The sequence below is a fragment of the Leuciscus leuciscus genome, assembly GCF_965113295.1.
Source record: "Leuciscus leuciscus genome assembly, chromosome: 21".
In the NCBI taxonomy this organism is placed as follows: domain Eukaryota; kingdom Metazoa; phylum Chordata; class Actinopteri; order Cypriniformes; family Leuciscidae; genus Leuciscus; species Leuciscus leuciscus.
This window is the reverse complement of record NC_138745.1, coordinates 31,033,230-31,054,198: the sequence shown is the minus strand read 5'-3', so window position 1 is coordinate 31,054,198 and position 20,969 is coordinate 31,033,230. Positions and strand designations below refer to the sequence as shown.

The 20,969-nt window shown below is 39.8% G+C and overlaps 1 protein-coding gene across 5 annotated transcripts in view; it reads right to left on the bottom strand.

Annotated features, from left to right (window-relative positions):
* Positions 1 to 20,969, bottom strand: part of LOC309485165 (IgGFc-binding protein) — a 62,180-nt gene that overhangs the window by 21,996 nt on the left and 19,215 nt on the right. For 4 of the 5 annotated variants that reach the window (XM_082151827.1, XM_082151828.1, XM_082151830.1 and 1 more), the window contains exons 16-46: positions 20,422 to 20,808; positions 20,248 to 20,331; positions 18,392 to 18,787; positions 16,424 to 16,858; positions 15,757 to 16,146; positions 15,584 to 15,649; positions 13,085 to 13,480; positions 12,563 to 12,964; positions 12,093 to 12,134; positions 11,848 to 11,975; positions 10,628 to 10,906; positions 10,351 to 10,446; positions 10,105 to 10,258; positions 9,713 to 9,966; positions 9,482 to 9,628; positions 8,815 to 9,394; positions 8,143 to 8,726; positions 7,464 to 8,028; positions 6,756 to 7,360; positions 6,068 to 6,623; positions 5,754 to 5,950; positions 5,457 to 5,592; positions 5,313 to 5,360; positions 4,449 to 4,496; positions 4,193 to 4,314; positions 1,892 to 2,170; positions 1,623 to 1,718; positions 1,388 to 1,541; positions 918 to 1,171; positions 682 to 828; positions 15 to 594 (exon numbers count right to left, since the gene is read on the bottom strand). In XM_082151827.1, the coding sequence (XP_082007953.1) occupies positions 15 to 594; positions 682 to 828; positions 918 to 1,171; positions 1,388 to 1,541; positions 1,623 to 1,718; positions 1,892 to 2,170; positions 4,193 to 4,314; positions 4,449 to 4,496; positions 5,313 to 5,360; positions 5,457 to 5,592; positions 5,754 to 5,950; positions 6,068 to 6,623; positions 6,756 to 7,360; positions 7,464 to 8,028; positions 8,143 to 8,726; positions 8,815 to 9,394; positions 9,482 to 9,628; positions 9,713 to 9,966; positions 10,105 to 10,258; positions 10,351 to 10,446; positions 10,628 to 10,906; positions 11,848 to 11,975; positions 12,093 to 12,134; positions 12,563 to 12,964; positions 13,085 to 13,480; positions 15,584 to 15,649; positions 15,757 to 16,146; positions 16,424 to 16,858; positions 18,392 to 18,787; positions 20,248 to 20,331; positions 20,422 to 20,808 (8,607 nt within the window). The remainder of the gene's footprint in view (positions 1 to 14; positions 595 to 681; positions 829 to 917; positions 1,172 to 1,387; positions 1,542 to 1,622; positions 1,719 to 1,891; positions 2,171 to 4,192; positions 4,315 to 4,448; positions 4,497 to 5,312; positions 5,361 to 5,456; positions 5,593 to 5,753; positions 5,951 to 6,067; positions 6,624 to 6,755; positions 7,361 to 7,463; positions 8,029 to 8,142; positions 8,727 to 8,814; positions 9,395 to 9,481; positions 9,629 to 9,712; positions 9,967 to 10,104; positions 10,259 to 10,350; positions 10,447 to 10,627; positions 10,907 to 11,847; positions 11,976 to 12,092; positions 12,135 to 12,562; positions 12,965 to 13,084; positions 13,481 to 15,583; positions 15,650 to 15,756; positions 16,147 to 16,423; positions 16,859 to 18,391; positions 18,788 to 20,247; positions 20,332 to 20,421; positions 20,809 to 20,969) is intronic. The other variant, XM_082151831.1, reaches the window with a different exon arrangement.

Below are 20,969 nucleotides of genomic sequence, written 5' to 3'. Positions count from 1 at the left end.
AGCAAGATACCTACCACAAAAGCCCTGCTGTCTCCACTGCCCAAGGTGTACACCCTGCTGTTGACACTGAGTAGCATACACATTGAGAGCCTGGCACAGAATGGGCTGGTACCCTCCTCCCAAGCAAACGTCATAGACACAGTTTTCTATATAGGTCTGTGGCACATGCACAGGGTGGCAAGAGGCGAATGGGCCGACAACATCACCTAAGATTCCACAGTGGTTGGTGTCACTGTAAATACTCATCTCGTCAGTAGTACAAACAGCACAAGCCAGACCTGTGCACCTGACATTATGACATTCAGGATCTATGTCACTTTGCACTTTCCAGCTGTTGGCAAAGTCCACATCTGAGCTCAAGATCTCCCCACTGGGTGAATGGAAGTCATCTTCAGGGCGCAGGTTAAAGTTCCCGCACAGACCGCAGGTGGCGTTAAAGTAGTCATAAGGTACAGAGATGCGGACGTAGCTGTATGCATCATATGTAACAACTAGACCAAAGTCTGTGCTGATGGCCAAAGAAAAACCTGACTGATAGACCTGGATGGAGCCATTGTGGAGGGCAAAGGGTGTTGCTGCAAAGCTCCCATTAACCTAGACAATTTTGGAAATAGAGGATATTAGCAATATGGATAGAAGGTCACATTCAAGTGAAAATTCAAGCAATATAGTCATACTAACCCTCGCTTCATAATGGTGATCTTTGACCAGTTCAATTACTTCATCATAAACAAACACTCTGACCATCCGTGTCCATGACACATGTGTGCTGCCCCGATGCTCATTTTTGCCCTCAATGCGATAGTACGGCAAACCGTCGCCACAAGCCTAAAATATTCAAGTTTTACAGATTTATTCATTCCTATTATACAATAGATAGAAAGCCATAGAATGTATAGAGATAGAGAAAGACTAACCTCAGATAGAACATAAGTGCAGGTCCCTTGAAAGTGAAAAACCTGATTATCAAAGGTATAGTAGTGAGGGTCACCGGAGATGGTACAGGTTTGCCGTTGAATGTTCTGGCAAGAGTATTGGAAGGCAGCTGGACGGCAGGCTTGGGAATAACTGCAGGGCTCCTGGCTACACTGGAGGCCGCTTCCTGTACAGGTACATCTCTGCTGACAGGTGGCATCACTCCAGAAAGAGTCCCCAAGCTGCACTGGAGCACCTACAGCATAACAGTTTCACATGGCTTTTAACTCAAAATTACTGGATGTTTAGGGAATAAATATATATATATAAACTTGTCTAAGACTTCTTGATTCACCAGTAATGTACAATACTGTTTAAATTGGTAACTGAATGATTCCTGCAAATACCAAATAATTTATGTAGTCTAGGATCACATCAATGGGAGAAAAAAACAACAACAAAAAAACATTACCATTAAATTGACAACCCCGTGATCCATGATCTGTTCTGAAGGCCCATCTGCCTGACATATTTACATTACTGCTGTATGTTAAGTATGTGATGTTATTAGAGAATGATCCAGGAATTGAGAAATGGTATCTTGAGTTGATGGTGTCATAACCAGCCTGTGAAAAATTAGGACAAAGCTTTCAGCATCTTATTTAAATTGTCTCCTAGACCTCTATTTTTTATTTACTTGTTCACACCTGTACATTTCGTTGAGTTGGCGCAATTGTTCCATAATTGATTAAAACAAATGAGAAATGGCCATCTGAAATCAAAACCACTTGGAAAGATGTTTCCTGAAAAGAGACAACAATAAAAATAAAGTGCTGACCAAAAAAAAAGAGTTGTCTGAATGTCACAAAATATATACCCAGTAATGTGTAGCAACCTTGCTTCATGATGTTCATTTTGATTTCTTAAATTTGTCATTGAACAAGAACAGAGAGAATTTATAAAATTGGTTTCTTACTGTTCCTAATAGAGGGAAATATGCAACTCTGTCCCATGTTGCAACAAAGACCCAAGTAGCAGAGAAGCTCAGGTCAGGGAAATATTGGTTAATGTCTTGTGTGGCCTCTGTAAGGACACTGCCAGAGGTGTACTGACGATGCGAAATGACACCATTGCCACGATTATCAATATCTGTCCAGAATGGAGCGATGATATCTCTTCCACCATAACTTGGAAACTGGTATGGAGTCCAGCTGTGAAATGGCCCATCAAAAGTCAGGTGTCCATTGTTGTTGACCTGAAAGAGATAAAGATTTCTTTTCATACACACTTTCTTTTAAAATATTGTAAAAATCCAGTTATGTTTGAACATTTAATCCAAACTACCAAAGAAACAGGTCAATTAAAGGCACAATATGTATTTTTTTTTATTTAAAAATATAAAAAATCACTATATCTATGTTATATATTTTTTAAAGTTGTGTATTTACATTATCCCGACAGTTCCAATTAACTTCTAAATCCAGAGAAATTAATATTTTAATTCGAAGACACGGACCGTGTCTTTATTTCCGTTTTGTCGCCGTCAATGCCGTCATATCCGTGTTGTCTCTGGTTTCCGCTCGTGCTGCCATGGCAACCAGAGCTATGAACCAGAGCCCTCTGATAGTAACCAAACTGACGCGGACAACTGTGTAGTTCGCAATGTCTATTTGCACGCTGTTGTTGTTTCGTTCAAACATTATGGACCATGGCAAGCAGACTTTGGATAAAAAAGGAGAACTAAACCGAGAATCAATATCAGCGCGGTGTTTTCGAGATGTCGAGAGCTCCCATGGACACTATATAAACGAGAGCTCCACGTCCGAGACTTCGACAACTCCTACATGTAACGTTACTTTATTAAACAGGTGAGCACATTTACATAAAACTAATCAAGGTTATATAGTTCAACAATGATAAAATGTTAGAATATGATCTGTATGTTATTCTAATGTTGATCTAGCTAGCTTACTGCTAGTCTCATACAGGCAAACTAACGTTAACACATACATTTCAACACATTCAAATGCAGTTTAGAGTGATAGTGTAATGTTAGACCAAGTGAAACAGCGCTGCGTTACCTCTCAAGTTTAATTTGTCTAATAAACTGACCTGTGAGTAGTAATTCTGCGTGTAGTTCAGTAGAATGAAATGTCCATATTCCTTTTAACGTTATATCCGCGGGACTCGCATCGCGTTTGGAGCTGATAGCTGTCTCTTAGCAATCCCGAACTGCTTCATATCACAGTCATGATAAAAGCATCGATGTATTCAGTAATCCATATACATTATTAGATCGGTCGGCTTGACGTTGACGACAAAATCCATAATTCATAGCAAATGTTGCGTCATCAATCTACGCCTTTGTTATTGTAAATAGGTTAGCGACCCCTAGTGGAGAAAAAATCCCATATTGTGCCTTTAAGAGTTAATAATAATAATAATAATTCATTACATTTACTGTATATAGCGCATTTCTCAGCACTCAAAGTGCTTGGAAGGTGGTAGGGAGAATCTCCTCAACCACCACCAATGTGCAGCATACACCTGGATGATGCGACGGCAGCCATACTGCGCCAGAACGCCCACCACACACCAGCTTATTGGTGGAGAGGAGACAGTGACGAAGCCAATCAGTATATGGGGATGATTAGGGGGCCATGATGGATAGAGGCCAATGGGCAAATTTGGCCAGGATGCTGGGGTTACACCCCAACTCTTTTTCGAAGGACATCTGGGATTTTTAATGACCACAGAGAGTCAGGACCTCGGTTTAACGTCTCATCCGAAGGACGGTGCTTTTTTTTGACAGTTTAGTGTCACTATACTGGGGCATTAGGACCCGCACAGACCAGAGGGTGAGCACCCCCTACTGGCCTCACTAACACCTCTTCCAGCAGCAACCTGGTTTTCTCAGGAGGTCTCCCATCCAGGTACTAACCAGGCTCAACCCTGCTTAGCGTCAGTGGGCGACAGTCTAGGGCTACAGGGTGATATGGCTGCTGGCAGGTCAATAAAGAGTAGCAAATAGACTAAAATTAGAAATATTAATTAAATAATAAAAATGTAATAAAAAAAAATATATATACATATAATTATTATGTTTTACATGTAAAAATTATAATAAATCAAATAAAATAAATAAATCAAATTGAGCATTCAGAAGTCATTAGTAACAGAAAGAAGGAATGCAATGAATGGTAATTTCCTCACAGGTGACCTCTATTTGGAGTCCATGATCACAAATTAAAAAAGCTGGCATCTTACACTGACTTACATATATTCGGCTATATGTTTGTCCAAAATATATGAACTGTTGCAGAAGGTAGATCACAGATGAACTCCCATCATCAGAGCGATCATTCTCTGTGTCACCAGCTCCAAATGGATAAAACACAGCTGTGGGAATTTATGGGGGGGGGGGGGGGGGGGGGGGGGGGGGGGGGGGAGGGGGAAAAAATATGATATCACATCAAATTACTTCACCTTTGCATTTACTATCTTTTTTTTTCTTCAAATTCTTTCAAAAATACCTGGGGGAATGCTTGATCTGGTGGTGGTTGGGTATGTGGTGCTCTGTTCTGTAGAGAAAAAACGATGTTTTCCACATTACATGCCAACTCTGACATCTCTATAGAGCACAACAATGATCGTCCCTTGCACCCTTACTCCCCAAATAATTTTTTCTATTTAATTTCTCCATAAGGTTTGGAAAGAGTTCTTCAATAAAGACTTCTGAACAAAGTCAAACTTCTCTGAGACAAATCACAACATTACAAACTTTGAAAAGGGGTATGTGAAAATCTGGGAGAGACAAGAGTACAAGAATGTGCATTATACATCTTTCATGATGAAATTTACTACAGTCCCACAAGGCATTGCAAATGACAATTATATAACTATTTAAGTAACGTCACTGGTTATAAGTATAAAAACTATGAATTTTAAATAGATTGAAAACTAGTAATCTACACACAAATATATACAAAGTTGGAAAATGGAAGAACTCGATTTCACAGTGCTGCATGGGGTGAGCGGTCACTGCACAGCTCTTTCACCCTGATTTGTTTGCTTTGATCTTTTGATTTATAGAGTTTTCTTTTAAGGATTATGGGTAGTGTAGTTCTTTATCCGGAATTAACACTAAATAGAAATTGACATTACAGCAACTAATGGCTTTATAAGTACCATACACTCTAACACTGTTTAGATATATAAAAAAAAAAAGAATTATACAGATTGTTTTATAATAAATAACAAATCAAGCACCAAATGGATCAAATAGACCTGTCAGAACTTATGAGTTAAAAAAACCCTCAAATATCATCGCTGATATCACATATTACATGACTTCTTTGAATTTGTGTATTTTTTTTTCTAAATTTTTACAAAAATACCTGAGGGAAGACTTGATCTGGTGGTGGTCATATATGTGGTGCTCTCTTCTGTAAGGAGGAGATTCCATGAAAAAGATTGTGATCATCTACCCAAAGACAAATGCTGATGTAATTAACACAACTTAATATGAGATGTGCACTGACCATAGCAGCCCCGACGTCCACCTCTGACCGTACACTCCATAGTCGGTCGGCAAGATGAAGCAGAGCAGCGCATATCATTTGGAGCAAAACACTCACACAGATTAGAACATTCTAGATCCCAGAACTGTTCGCCAACCTATGAAAACATATCACAAAACGATGAACTTTACATTTCAAGAAGGGAGGACATGTATGTTTGAAGAGTTGTTTTTGCAGTAACACTACATACAAGGCTCTGCTTTTCAATATCCGGTGATATCTAATAAAGCTTTGTTAAAAGAGTTTTTAAATTCTCACATTAAAGTAGAATCCGTCATAAAGGCAGCCACATTGCTCCACTGGTACACAGTGTCCTCCACTCCTCACCAATCCATCATCACAGAAGCATCCCTCTGAGCATGTGTGCTCACAACTAGAGTCAATGCTACTGGCGCAAGTGTGACCACAGTCTGTGCCACACAACTCATAGTGGCTGTTCTCAGGGCAGGTCATGACTGGAAACGTAACAAACAAAATGGATTGGCATCAAGTACATCTCATGTATACCATTTGTTCACAATACAAGCTAATGACACACACTAATGGAAATAACCTAAAATTATCTCACTCACCACAGGATGTGCTTTCTCTCCAGGGGTAGACAATGGCGTTGTTAGATTGACAGGCACTCGCATAGGTTTGGATCGAGCGGCATAGGACATCATTACGGTTTCCAGAAAGGCACACATCGAAAGCACAGTCATTAAAGTAGGCTTCAGGATCCACATAAACATGACAGAAGCTAAATGGACCCTCACTGGACCTGATGATGTCGCACAGGGAACGGGAAGTTGTCTGATCCTGACACAAAGGACAATTGTTTCCACACCCATCATTGCATGGCAGCTCGTCCTCAACCTTCCAACTTGCCCCAAACTGGTCTGCTGAACGATCGAGAGCACCTGAAGGCATCATGAAGTCATCGTTCCTCTGGCCGTTGAAGTTGCCACAGAGGCCACATGTAACCCCACTGTACTCTGCTGGTACAATGATGTTCACTGCCCAGGATCCACCATAACTCACGCTGAAACCAAAGTCGGTTGATACAAATACGTACTGTCCACTGGAGTAGACAGACATCTGACCAGAATCAAGCAGGATGGGGAGGTTTCTGGTCTCTCCATCAACCTGAATGAAAAGGAAAATATCAGCAAGGTGTTCTAAGAATGTCTGCTGTATATCATGGCCTCATACACAAGCCTGTCATTAATCATTGTTTTTGTCTATCAAGGGAAATTACAAAGAGCAATGCTTGATTACCTCAACGGTAGAATGACCATTCATGTCCCGTGACATGTGCACAAGATGCCCAGAGACATTGACAAAAACTTCAACAGTAATCGCCACCAGGAGTCCATGCCACGCCTCGTTCCTTGCATCCACATGGAAATGCGGAAGCCCAATAGTGTCATTACAGACTGTGGCTAGCACATAGCGGCATGTGCCCTGGAAGTCAAAGAAGGATCCATCAAATGACATGTAGTGGGGGTCACCCGAAGCAGAGCAACGAGCATGTGGACGAGGATGGCAGCCGTACTCGCCACCCAACACATGGCAGACCTCTTCTTCGCTGCAAGAAGATGGTGTGCAATGGACATTTCCAGTGATTCCATCACAAACACACAAGAACTGGCACTCTTCACCATGCCAGAACCTTTCTCCAGCCTGCCGATAACGACCAGAGTAGTGACAACCACAACCAGTGGGGGGCACACAGCGATCTCCATTTAACACATTTCCATCATTACATTGGCATCCCTCCTGGCACTGCAAGGTGCATTGAAATGGAAACGAGAGGCTGGGGCAGGATGCAGGACAGGACGTGCCGCAAATTTCATAATGGGTATTTGCTGGACAGGTGGATTCTGGTTGAAAACAATGACAGAAAAACAATGACAGAAATGTTAAGCACATTGGTGCTTCATGAATTTAAGTTTTAGGTGAGCAGGAGCAACACTAGATGCTTACCACAGTGGGTGAAACTTCTCCACTCTTCAACTGCAATGCCATTCTGTTGGCAAAGCAGCGTGTAACCTCGCAGAGCCTCACATAAGGCTTCTCTGGCACCTTGTGTCTGCTCCAGAAACTTAACACAATCTGCTATCCGTTGCTGAGGATCTAGTGTTCTGCTGCACTCAGCAAATGGTCCATCATCCATTGCCATGATACCACATTGTTCATTGAACTGGCTGCTGTTCTGATAATGTCCTGGTTCCCAGATGTCAGGTGGGTCCTCACAGTGGGCTGATAGGGATCCATCACGCCAACTGTCCGCAAACAGCTGGGTGTCATTCAAAAGGACAGCATCTGGAGTGTAAAACTCATCAGCAATGTCTCCGTTCAAGTTCCCACACAGACCCCCAAGTGTACCGTTGTATGTGCTCGGTGCTGTGACTCGGACAATGTGTGGCCAGTCAGCTCTCACGGTCACCCCAAAGTTTGTTTCCAAAACAAAACCCCTCACACTACTGTGATAGATGCGGATTTGACCAGAGCTAACAGTGACAGGCAGACCCACCATCTGTCCATCCACCTGGAGAGAATGATAAACAGATAAACTTTTCCATTTTGCAAATGAATTTGGAAAATAATGCAATTATGCTCTCTTACTAAAAAAAAGTTTAGTGACTTGATATTTTTGCCTAACCTTTACATTGCTGCCCTCTCCCATTTCAATTGCGACCTGTATTCCTTCTGCCTCAAACTTCAGGAACCTGGCAAAGTCATGAAGACCTCTGGGTACTTTCTCCACTGTCAACACAAAGTGCGGTAGGGGGGATGGCCCCATCACTCTAACAAGGGTCAAACCACAAGCTCCATTGTATCTGAAACTTTGTCCATCGAAGGTATGATATGATCCTAGGTTTTCAACTGAACAGGTAGCATAACCAATGGGTCTGCAGCCTCTCAGACCGTCATGGACTCCACAAACCTCTGCTGGACCACAATGGTGCTGATGACAGATCATTGACATGCCGCTGCATACACACCGTCTCCCACAGTCACCGTCCAACACCACTGACTGTCCTTCAGTGTAATAGAAGCCCTCAAAGGTGCAGCCACAATTTGCTTCAGGCACACACTCTCCAGCACTGAGGATGTATCCAGGATCACATATGCAGCTCTCCTGATTGGGCAAGGGACAGTTCATTGGGGCAGATGGATTACTGCACGTTGCAGGGCAGCCTGTTCCTTGAGGCTCAAAATGACTGTGTTGAGGGCACTGAATCTCTGGAAATGGCGGAAGAGAATAAATAATACAAATCAGTTCCTGTAATCTTTTATTTAGACAAATCATTCATCTCAGCAAGATACCTACCACAAAAGCCCTGCTGTCTCCACTGCCCAAGGTGTACACCCTGCTGTTGACACTGAGTAGCATACACATTGAGAGCCTGGCACAGAATGGGCTGGTACCCTCCTCCCAAGCAAACGTCATAGACACAGTTTTCTATATAGGTCTGTGGCACATGCACAGGGTGGCAAGAGGCAAATGGGCCGACAACGTCACCTAAGATTCCACAGTGGTTGGTGTCACTGTAAACACTCATTTCATCAGTAGTACAAACAGCACAAGCCAGACCTGTGCACCTGACATTATGACATTCAGGATCTATGTCACTTTGCACTTTCCAACTGTTGGCAAAGTCCACATCTGAGCTCAAGATCTCCCCACTGGGTGAATGGAAGTCATCTTCAGGGCGCAGGTTAAAGTTCCCGCACAGACCGCAGGTGGCGTTAAAGTAGTCATAAGGTACAGAGATGCGGACGTAGCTGTATGCATCATATGAAACAACTAGACCAAAGTCTGTGCTGATGGCCAAAGAAAAACCTGTCTGATAAACCTGGATGGAGCCATTGTGGAGGTTGAATGGCAATGCTGCAAAGCTTCCATTAACCTAGACAATGTTGGAAAAAAGGAAATTAGGAATTTGAACAGAAGGCTGCATTCAAATGAGAATCAAAGCAAAGAAAGTCATACTAACCCTTGCATCATAATAGTGATCTTTGACCAGTTCAATTACTTCATCATAGACAAACACTCTGACCATCCGTGTCCATGACACATGTGTGCTGCCCCGATGCTCATTTTTGCCCTCAATGCGATAGTATGGCAAACCGTCGCCACAAGCCTAAATAATTAAAGGATTACTGATTTGTTTCATACCTTTAATACAATAATCAGAAAGCCATAGAATATCAAGTGAAAGACTAACCTCAGATAGAACATAAGTGCAGGTCCCTTGAAAGTGAAAAACCTGATTATCAAAGGTATAGTAGTGAGGGTCACCGGAGATGGTACAGGTTTGCCGTTGAATGTTCTGGCAAGAGTATTGGAAGGCAGCTGGACGGCAGGCTTGGGAATAACTGCAGGGCTCCTGGCTACACTGGAGGCCGCTTCCTGTACAGGTACATCTCTGCTGACAGGTGGCATCACTCCAGAAAGAGTCCCCAAGCTGCACTGAAATACCTACAATAGTTTCACACAATACTTATTTTTCACACATGACGTTTTTTCTACAAGAAGCTACACTGAAATGGAAAGTGGCCACTCCAATGGTCACTGCAAATAGAAAGTTATTAAATTAAAGAGAAATAATAACATTACCATTAAATTGACAACCCCGTAATCCATTATCTGTTCTGAAGGCCCATCTGCCTGACACATTGACATTACTGCTGTATGTTAAGCTTGTGATGTTACTCAGTAGCGATCCAGTAATTGAGAAGTGGTATCTAGAGCTGATGGTGTCATAACCAGCCTGTAATAAGCAATCAAAAGAAAACATTATCAAACAAATATCTTTTTAAGTTAGTCAACTGGAATATTTTAAACTTATTATGTTTTGCACACCTGTACATATCGTTGAGTTGGCACAATTGTTCCATAATTCATCAAAACAAATGATAAATGACCATCTGAAATCAGAACCACTTGGAAAGATGTTTCCTGAAAATGACCAAATGAAAAAAATCATATTTTGGCCAACATACGTTTTTTAAATGTAACAAAAACAGTAATCATACAATGCACATTATAGCAACTCTATATTTGTGGATTATATTCATTTGGATTTCTCAAATATGAATAAGAACAAGAAGATTTTACAAAACCAGATTGGGTTTCTTACGGTTCCAGAATATGGGTAATATGCAACTCTGTCCCATGTTGCAACAAAGACCCAAGTAGCAGAGAAGCTCAGGTCAGGGAAGTATTGGTTAATGTCTTGTGTGGCCTCTGTAAGGACACTGCCAGAGGTGTACTGACGATGCGAAATGACACCATTGCCACGATTGTCAATATCTGTCCAGAATGGAGCGATGATATCTCTTCCACTATAACCTGGGAATTGGTATGGAATGTAGCTGTACCACGGCCAATCAAATGTCAAGAATCCATTGTTGCTGATCTGAAATTAGGATAATGTTGTCATGGACACAATACTTTTGCCATGCTAATCCAGACAAGCAGAAACAGAGCCATCATTTACAACAAACTATAATTTTTCTTTTATTAATGTTTACCTCATACATGTTGAGTAAGAGTTAGAAATAGATTAAAATGAGAGTTTTAAAGTTAGCAATAATGATGAGGAAGCGGAAGAGAAGGGAAATAAATGCTACATCATGGCATTGATTCTCTGGGAATGGCTTCAGCGTGTGCTGGTGTCTGAAGCATGTGTGAAATCACACCAATCCTATTGGCCGACAGAGGTCAGGTGACTAAGACCATCAACAAGACCATAAAAGGGCACCTACGTCATATAACCCCTAGATTCTAATTGTCTGGAGATGCCGGTGCAGGCAAATAGTATCTCTCTTGTTGAAAACATTTTCAAAAAGCATCCCCCTTACTATCCCCATTAGATTAACAGTGTTGTGTATTATGTAAAACTTATCATGTGAATTAAATTTAAAATTAACGAACTATAAATAACATCGTTTGACCAATCAGAACACATTATTTTATAACGCGCTGTGCACACTCAAACAAGCTTTCGGCATTTTTTGCGCTTGTTCAGAATGTAAAAAACGATTACCTATGTTCATACTCCACTGGAAGGAAGGGACACTGAAACAGACACGGAGCTTCAGAAGACAAAGAATCTGGGATTCCCTGAGTAAGGTGCCCTTTTATAGTCTTGTTGACGCTGTAACCTTTGTCACCAATATGATTGGCGTGATTTCACACGTGCTTCAAATTACGGCACACAAGTAGGCGTTCCCATTGGGTCAACACCATGACGCAACGTTGAGTTCCCTTGAAATGGAACTATTTTGATCATTCAAAAGTTAAAATCATTTATAACTCACTGTGATTGGTATGGTTAAATAAAATCAGATTGCTTACATATACTTGGTTGTATGTCTGTCCAAAAAATATGAACTGTTGCTGAAGGGAGATCATTGGTGAAATTCCATCATCAGAACGATCATTCTCTGTGTCTTCAGGTCCAAATGGATAAAATGGTCCAGCAACTGTGGTAAAGTCAGAAACATGTGGTATACTGTATTTTGGGGCAATAAAGCTCACACAACAGATCACATTTATTACTGAGATAATTAGTAGACAATTTAGCTATTGTAATAAAATACCTGAGGAATTACTTGATCCTGTTGTATTTGTGGTACTAATTTCTGTAAAGATAAAAAACAAAAATGCAAACTGTAATATTTATATTGGTCCAATGACTATCATAATTTAAAAGCATACAAAAAAATTATGAGGATATTTACCACTAGCACTTCTACTATTACTGCTGCTGCTACTAATAATAATGGTTTTTATTAAAAATGTATGTGGCTGAAAACTGGAAAGTAACTTTTCAGCTTTGATATTTTAGTCAATAATTATCATAATTATCAGTAAATGAAAGGGCATGTATGTATATATATATATTATATATTATATATTATATATGTGTGTGTGTGTGTGTGTGTGTGTGTGTGTGTGTGTGTGTGTGTGTGTGTGTGTGTGTGTGTGTGTGTGTGTGTGTGTGTGTGTGTGTGTGTGTGTGTGTGTGTGTGCATGACATGTATTTAACATGTTTTGAACACCAACATACCTGTACAATAAGCAGAGCAGAATGGTGGCCTGACAAACTCATACACATAATAGTTTCCTGGACAAGCTTTGACTTGTATGGGATGAGACCTGTAACCACAGCAGTCATTCCATGTGGAACCACAGACTTGCCGGGTGACCACTCCATCTTCTAGCTGTGGGTGAGGGCCGTTGAGCCACAGTGGGTTCACTGAGCCACACATGCCATAACCAACACATGACTCTGGCATCTGGGCACTTTGACCATTGTAGAACATCCTGTACCAGCCATTCCAGTTGGCATTATAATCACATATTCCATAGTAATAATATTTATCGTAGTATGGGCTGATGGTGGCTCTCCGGGGCTCATCCAGACTGTTATAGTTGTAGCAAGGGTCAGCACTCGGAGTGGTGAAAACAACTGTTTAACGAACAGTAAAAATGTTGCTAAGATTTTCTTCAAAAACAAACGCAAATCCTTTAATCCACAATTTAACTCATAATAAGTAAGTAAGTAAAAGACATAGGAGAATAACTGTACCTGCACAATATGTGGGGGCTGGGATCAATGGCTTTGGCCTTTTCATTTTGTAGATATAATAATTTCCAGGACAGGCTTTGACTTGGATTGGGTCAGATCTGTAGGAATTGCACTGGTCATTAGCAGAGCCGTAGACGTCACGAGTAACAACTCCATCTTCCAGCTGAGGATGAGAGCCATCAAGCCACAGAGAACTAAAACCTCCACATGACATATAACTGAAACACCACTCAGGCATCTGAGCACTCAATCCATTAATGAAGAGTCGATACCAGCCATCCCATTCAACTAGAGTGTCATCATATTGATATTGGAACCAATAATTAAATGTGCTTCTCCAGCTGTTGTCAAGAATGTTGTAGGAGTTACATGGGTCATGATCTGTGTTGATAGCATCTGATGAGACAGAAATGGACAAAATGAAATGTGTAGAATTTACCTAAATCCTTTCACTTCACAATAATGGCAGATGTTCAAGCCATGGATACACTATGTAACTAGCGTTGCTAAAATTCTTAAAAAGCGTCATGCAGTATTTAAGAAAGGAACAGTGAAATCTGAGATTGCATTGCATTACATTAGGTTTCATCTAAGCTACATTTAATGTGTCAGTTAGTGACACTGGCCATTTAGCTAATACTCTTGCTTGTCCTGTTTAGTACAGACACTGAATTAGGAGAGGGGAAGCAGGAAAGCAGGAGCATTGACAGGGACTGCTGCCATTATTTGAATAGCCATTTGGAAAAAGCAAGCTGTGATCGGCCGTTTAACATGCCAGTCAAGCAACATAAACAGCAGTCAAAATTATGTCTGAGACTACCTTATACTGTTCGCGATAAGCTCATTATTAATTCCTCCTATCATTTGATTTAGGGAATACTATAATTTGCATTAATGTCTAAGGTGACTGGGAGAGGACATGTTCGGTTCACTTAGTTTTGTTGTTGTGGCCACAACCTATTAATTCATGGGAAAGTGATAATATGTCGTGGCCACAATTTGATTTTGTCCAGATAACGACATCCTTGTGTGATGGCCACGCGATGTGATGTCATGACCTTAAGATCTTATGTCATAGACAGTCATAGACTTGCCATAGACAGCATTCGAATAACAGTTTGTTATTATCAATAAATGTTAAAAGAATATGTAAGAACATAAAATAATACAGGTCTAAAATAAAAATAAAATAATCTATCCCATCCCAGTCTTTTAAATCCATTCACTGATCTTGTATATATATATTTTTATATTGCTATTACTATTATTATTATTATTGGTTATATTTTTTTATTAATTGTTATTTATTTGCTTTATTTTCTCCTTCATTTCATGTATGCCTTTACCTAATTAATGTTCCTATTTTATGTTAAAGTATATATTTTGTAAATACCTTTGTAAAGATTTATTTTTTATTTTTTTATGCCTGTATTTCTGTAGGCTATGCCAGTATGTGACGATAAATAAGGTGCCTGTGACAACATTCGAATGAAGTTTGGATAGTTTGTTGTTATTACTAGGCTATATGTAAAAAGAATATTCAAGCTACAAGGCAAGGCAAAGCAAGTTTATTTATATAGCGTATTTCATACTAGTGCTTTGCATAGAAAAGGAATTTAAATTATTATAAAACAATAATAGGAGAGAATAAAAATTGTTAAATTATATTATTTTAATTAATTATTTCAAAAGTTACAAATAGACTTAAAAAATCAAACAGTGTCGGTGCCGAAACAAGTGCGCCGACATGTAGCACCGTTGTGATTCGGGCGACCCGGGTTCGAGTCCCGGCTCGTGGACCTTTCCCAATCCCGTCCCCCCTCTTTCTCTTCCACCTCACTTCCTGTCTAGCTACTGTCCTATCCAATAAACGGCAAAAAAATTATCTTTCAAAAAAAGAAGAAGAATAAAACAGCTTTGGTTCATGAGACACACTAGTAGCAAGTTCCCAGCTTACTAGTGACCTCCTGCCCTTCAATCGGGAGGAGGTATTCCAACACCTTCTGCCACTAATGGCTTCCAGTGTTCCTCCGACTCCTCAATGGAATTGAGTTATCACCAACCATCTGCCTCTGATGGCTTTCGGTAAGACACCAGCCTGCAACCAAGGACCTAGTGTCCCATACTCACGTCTGAGTGTGAGCGTAAACTCACCGTCTCACTTCCCAATTCTCTCAACTCCTCAAACCAGACAGCCTAACCAAAAATAAATAAAATCTTACAACCTGAATCACTAAATTCAGGGCGCCACTGTCTGAATGGAAGCGTCAGAGAGACACAGGGATGATGTTACCTCGACAAAATTATCTCATGGCCAGGACATATTATCACGTTCCTACAAGTTAAAATGTTGTGGCCACGACAAAACTAAATGAACTGAACATGTCCCCTCCCGGTCACCGTACATTTCACTTAATGTCTTAAAGACAAAAAAAGATGTTATGTTTAGTGACCTTTAAACAAAAGACAAAATACTTTTTGACTTAAAAAAAAACCTACTCATGCTGGATCCAATAATTGTAGCTGGACTTGTAGAGGAAAAAGAACTTGATATAGTGCTACGATCTGAAAACAGGGAATTGTAAGAGATTAGTGAAATAATATAAATGTATAATAGTATAATATGTTTTGAATACATTTTTTTTTTAAAAAGCAATACAGAAAAAGCGTACCTGTACAGTAGCCTGAACAAATGTATGAAGGTGGCTTTACAAATTCATAGACATAATAATCTTCCCGACAAGCTTTGACTCTGATGGGTGTTAATTTGAAATCGCAGCAGCCAATCCCTGTGCTTCCACAGACCTCCCTGGTCACCACTCCATCCTCTATCTGAGGGTGAGGACCATTGAGCCACAGACTGTTACCTGTGTTACAGCTGCCTGTGCTAACACAACTCTCTGCCATTCGGATGTCCATTCCATTGTAGAAAAGTCGGTACCAGCCATTCCAAGAGAAGTGATCATCACAAATCCACAATCCACTTTCATTAGTGGCTCTCCAGGGACGATCCAGAGATTTATAGTTGTAACAAGGATCAACACTGATGTTGTTGAAAGCAACTGTTAAAGAGAAAAAAGTCTGTTAGTGAAATCATAGTTTATAGTAGCGTATATTTACATTATAAAATATTATTTAAAAAAAATGAATGATGGTATTATCTCATGGCTGCATGTCTTTAGTCTAACTGGTTAAAACATCCATGATCAATAAAAAGATTCAACATTCAACTTCCAATACATTTGTATATGTGCAGGTAGTAAAGTTAAGCAGTACCAAAGTTTTAATCTTCCATAATAATCATTTCATATATACATAAATGTAATATTAAAAATGCACCTGCACAGTACGTAGGCATAGGGATTGACACATCGGGTTTGATGAGTTTATAGACGTAATAATCTCCTGGACAGGCTTTGACTTGGATGGAGGTGGATGTATAGTAGCCACATTGATTGGAGTTCCCCCACCACCACCACCACCACCACGACGACGACGAAAATGTTCCCAAGACTTCACGGGTCACCACCCCATCCTCAAGCCGTGGATGAGAACCATTGATATACAGTCCAGTATAACCACCACATCCTGTGGTACTCACACACCACTCAGACATCTGAGCAGTTTCTCCATTCAAATACAGTCGATACCAGCCATACCATCCAACAAGAGTGTCATCACGGCCATAGTAATAATAGTTGTTCTGGTGCAAATCTCTCCAGTTATCATCAAGAATATTGTAACCAGAGCATGGGTCAGAGCTGGGAGTTGGGGCTTTTAAGAGAAGAGTGTCAAGAGAAAAAAAGAGAAAGCAAAGGGAGGGATTTTTACTTTACAAATAGTCACAAATACAACAAGCTGTTAAATCTTATTTATTAAATAAAAATTACTACAAAGAATGCTGATTATTTGATTAATGTATAAATAAAATAAGTTTTTTGGACAAGAATAAAAAAAAATAAAAAAATTACATTGGCATTAAATGTACTTGTTCACTAATATGTTTGCAGATATTTAGAAAACATGCTGAGTTCACATACTTGTTTCTCAGAAAAACACTTCTACAGCCAGTTGTTTAAATTTGAAATGTGCGTTCTGTGTTGGCATGTCTGTTTTTGTTTTGGTCTGTGTGATCCGCCCACTGCCAGTTCACCCAATAGTATTTCGACACCCCGGGATGCCAGTTGGCGGGAAACACAGCGTATACGCTGATTTCACGCAGCCGTTATTTTGAAATCGAAAGCGAGGCTCCGGTGGGAAGAAAACCGGAAGTGTCGCCTTTAATCACAGGAGAGTCGTGAATGCGATGGCATATTGTTGTGTTTAATGATGTTGTGTCAATTCTAAAAATGTACATACATTTCTTTCATACTTTAGACTATATACAGTGAAATTCATTTATAAATAAAATATTTTTTATATATATAATTCAGAATGTAAAAAAAGAAGCAGGAATGAACTATATACATATCCTATATTGAATATTAACATCCAATAGTGTAAATCGCGACAGCAGCTTCAGGTTGGTAATCCAAGGCATTGTTGTTTATCTTTACTTCCAGGGTTCTTCCCACCGGAGCCTCACTTTCGATTTTCAAAATGGCGGCTGCGTGAAATCAGTGTATTGCAGCCAGCAAACAAACTGGGTCAGAGATTGCAGACTCTACCCAACCTAAAAAGCCTTGGAATCCATCTAAAAATCTCTCATCGGCTAAGTCTCATCGGCTTTCAATTTCGCTCATCAATTTCGTCAATTTCGCTCGTTCCTGTTGCGTGTCCTCAAACTGGCAATTCTCGTAAGGGTCGAGTCTGAGGAGGACGCAGAAAACAACTTTCTCCGATATTTAGAATTTGGACTGCAGTACCCATTTCGACCACTAGCTATCATTCTTTTGAGCACTTTCATAAAAGTGATGAAACTGAATCTTTTATTTTCTGAAAATAGGAAAAAAAATCCGAAAGCTAAATGTCACTTGATTAATGTTTAAAAAAATGTTAGACTGTTGTTTAAGGCTTCCTTTTGTTGTTATGATTTCCTTAATAACTTTTTAATGGTCTTTGAATGTGTAGATGGTGGTTTGCACATTAAATTTTGTATTTTTTTTAAGTTTTACCGACAGAAAACTACTGTTGCATTATACAGATCTGCCTGTACATTCAACCAAAAACTAGGTCAAACAGGACACACAATGCATTACAGTCATTTGTGATGCTCTGTGGCATGATGAACACTGGCTAATTAACAAAGAAACACTGTACACAGATACACTGTCAACACATACATTAGTGAATGCAAAATATGCTTACCTGCACAGTAGGTCCCATAGCAGAAATTTGGTCTAACAAACTCATAGACGTAGTAATTTCCTGGGCAGGCTTTTACTTTAATGGGATTAGATTGGAAATAGCAGCAGTCATTCATCCAGTGACCGCAGACACCTCGAGTGACCACTCCATCCTCGACTTGTGGATGTGAACCATTCATCCACAGTGGGGCATGAGTGCCACAGCTTAGTTGATCAACACATGTGTCTGGCATCTGAACACTCTGGCCACCAATGAAGAGACGATACCAGCCGACCCAGTTGACATAAGCGTCACACATTATGGAGGAGGAATGTTGATTGCTAATTGATCGCCAATAATCATCCAGCACAGTGTAGTTGTAGCAAGGGTCGAAATGAATAGCCTCTGTTGTGGAAACTTTAACAATATAAATGAATGAGTTGCTAAATAAACTGAGTTATTAAACATTTATTTATGACTGAATTTTTGTGTAGTTTTAATTGACCCACAACTGGAGCATCAGTAAAACTAGTTTTCTCCAAAACACGTTGGGAACAATTATTTGCCCCCTTTTATTAAATACTTTTTGCAACCTCCTTTTCCAAGATAACAGCTCTGAGTCTTCTCCTATAATGCCTGATGAGTTTGGAGAACACCTGACAAGAGATCAGAGACCATTCCTCCATACAGAATCTCTACAGATCCTTCAGATTTCCAGATCCATGTTGGTGGATCTTCTCTTCAGTTCAGCCCACTCAATTTCTATAGGGTTCAGGTCAGGGACTGGGATGGCCATTGCAGATGCTTGGTTTTGTGCTCAGTGACCCATTTTTGTTTTGATTTTGATGTTTGCTTTTTGGATCACTGTCCTGTTTGGAAGATCCAAACATGGCCCGTTATAAGATTTCTAGCACAGGCTGTCAGGTTTTGATTTTTTATCTGTTGGTATTCGATCGCATCCATGATGCCATGTATCTGAACAAGATGTCCAGGACCTCTGGCAGAAAATTAAGCCCACAGCATTAAAGATACAGTAGAGTATTTCATTTCACACATGGGGTCCTTTTTTTTATCCCTGTGTGCCACAAACCCTTAAGTGTTTGCATCTTAATCTTTTTTTTATTTTTATTTTTTTATCTGACCATATAACCCATCCCGTTTGAAGTTCCAGTAGTGTCAGTTACTTTTCAAACCTTCTATGGACAGATGAAACAAAAACAAAAAAGGAGCTTTTTGGCAGCAAACACTTCATATGGGTTTGGTTCATACAGGGATAAAAAAGTACCCCATGTGTAAAATGAAATACTCTGCTGTATCTTTAATGTTGTGGGCCTAATTTTCTGCCAGAGGTCCTGGACATCTTGTTCAGATACATGGCACCATGGATTCGATCAAATACCACCATATAAAAAATCAAAACCTGACAGTCTGAGTTAGAAATCTTATAATGGGCCATGTTTGGAAATTCCAACAGGACAGTGATCCAAAAACAAACATCAAAATCAAAACAAAAATGGGTCACTGAGCACAAAACCAAGTCCCTGACCTGAACCCTATAGAAAAAGAGTGGGCTGAACTGAAGAGAAGAAGCACCAACATGGATCTGGGAATCTGAAGGATCTGGAGAGATTCTGTATGGAGGAATGGTCTGTGATCTCTGGTCAGGTGTTCTCCAAACTCATCAGGCATTATAGAAGAAGATAGAATCTTATTCAGATTCCCTGTTGGTGAGGGTCGTTATATATATATATATATATATATATATATATATATATATATATATATATATATATATATATATATATGGAAATAAATGTAATGAAAAAGATGCACATAAAATAATTCTAAGACATTTTAGAAACAGTACAAAACTTTACCTGGGCTTGTAATGGATTCTGTGGGTGTAATTGACACTGTTGTTTCAGATGTTGTTGTAGATGCAGATGGCGTGCTTATAACTTCTGTTATAAAGTAAGAAATAATAATTAAATTTCAATAATTTCCAAACACAACCTGAAATATAAATGACTAAAGCATATTAGGAAATCTACCTGCACAGTAAGATGCACAGTACAGTGGCCTGACAAACTCATACACATAATAATTTCCTGGACAAGCTTTGACTTGTATGGGATGAGACCTGTAACCACAGCAGTCATTCCCTGTGGAACTGCAGACTTTCCTGGTGACCACTCCATCTTCTAGCTGTGGGTGAGGGCCGTTGAGCCACAGTGGGTTCTCTGAGCCACACATGCCATAACCAACACATGACTCTGGCATCTGGGCACTCTGACCATTGTAGAACAGCCTGTACCAGCCATTCCAGTTGACATTATAATCACACATACTACTGAAGACAGAATTGTCAGTGGCTCGCCAAGGCTCATCCAGACTGGTGTAGTTGTAGCAGGGATCAGTATTTGGAGTTGTGAACGAAACTATAGAGACAATTTTAAAAGTGCATTACGTGTATTGTAGACTAAATACATTTAAGATTTAACAATTTAACCCATGTATTGTTTGCAGATCTGTAAATGCAGTTGTCATATGAAAGGTGACAATATAATTCATGGTATACCATAAATAAGGTATGAAGAAT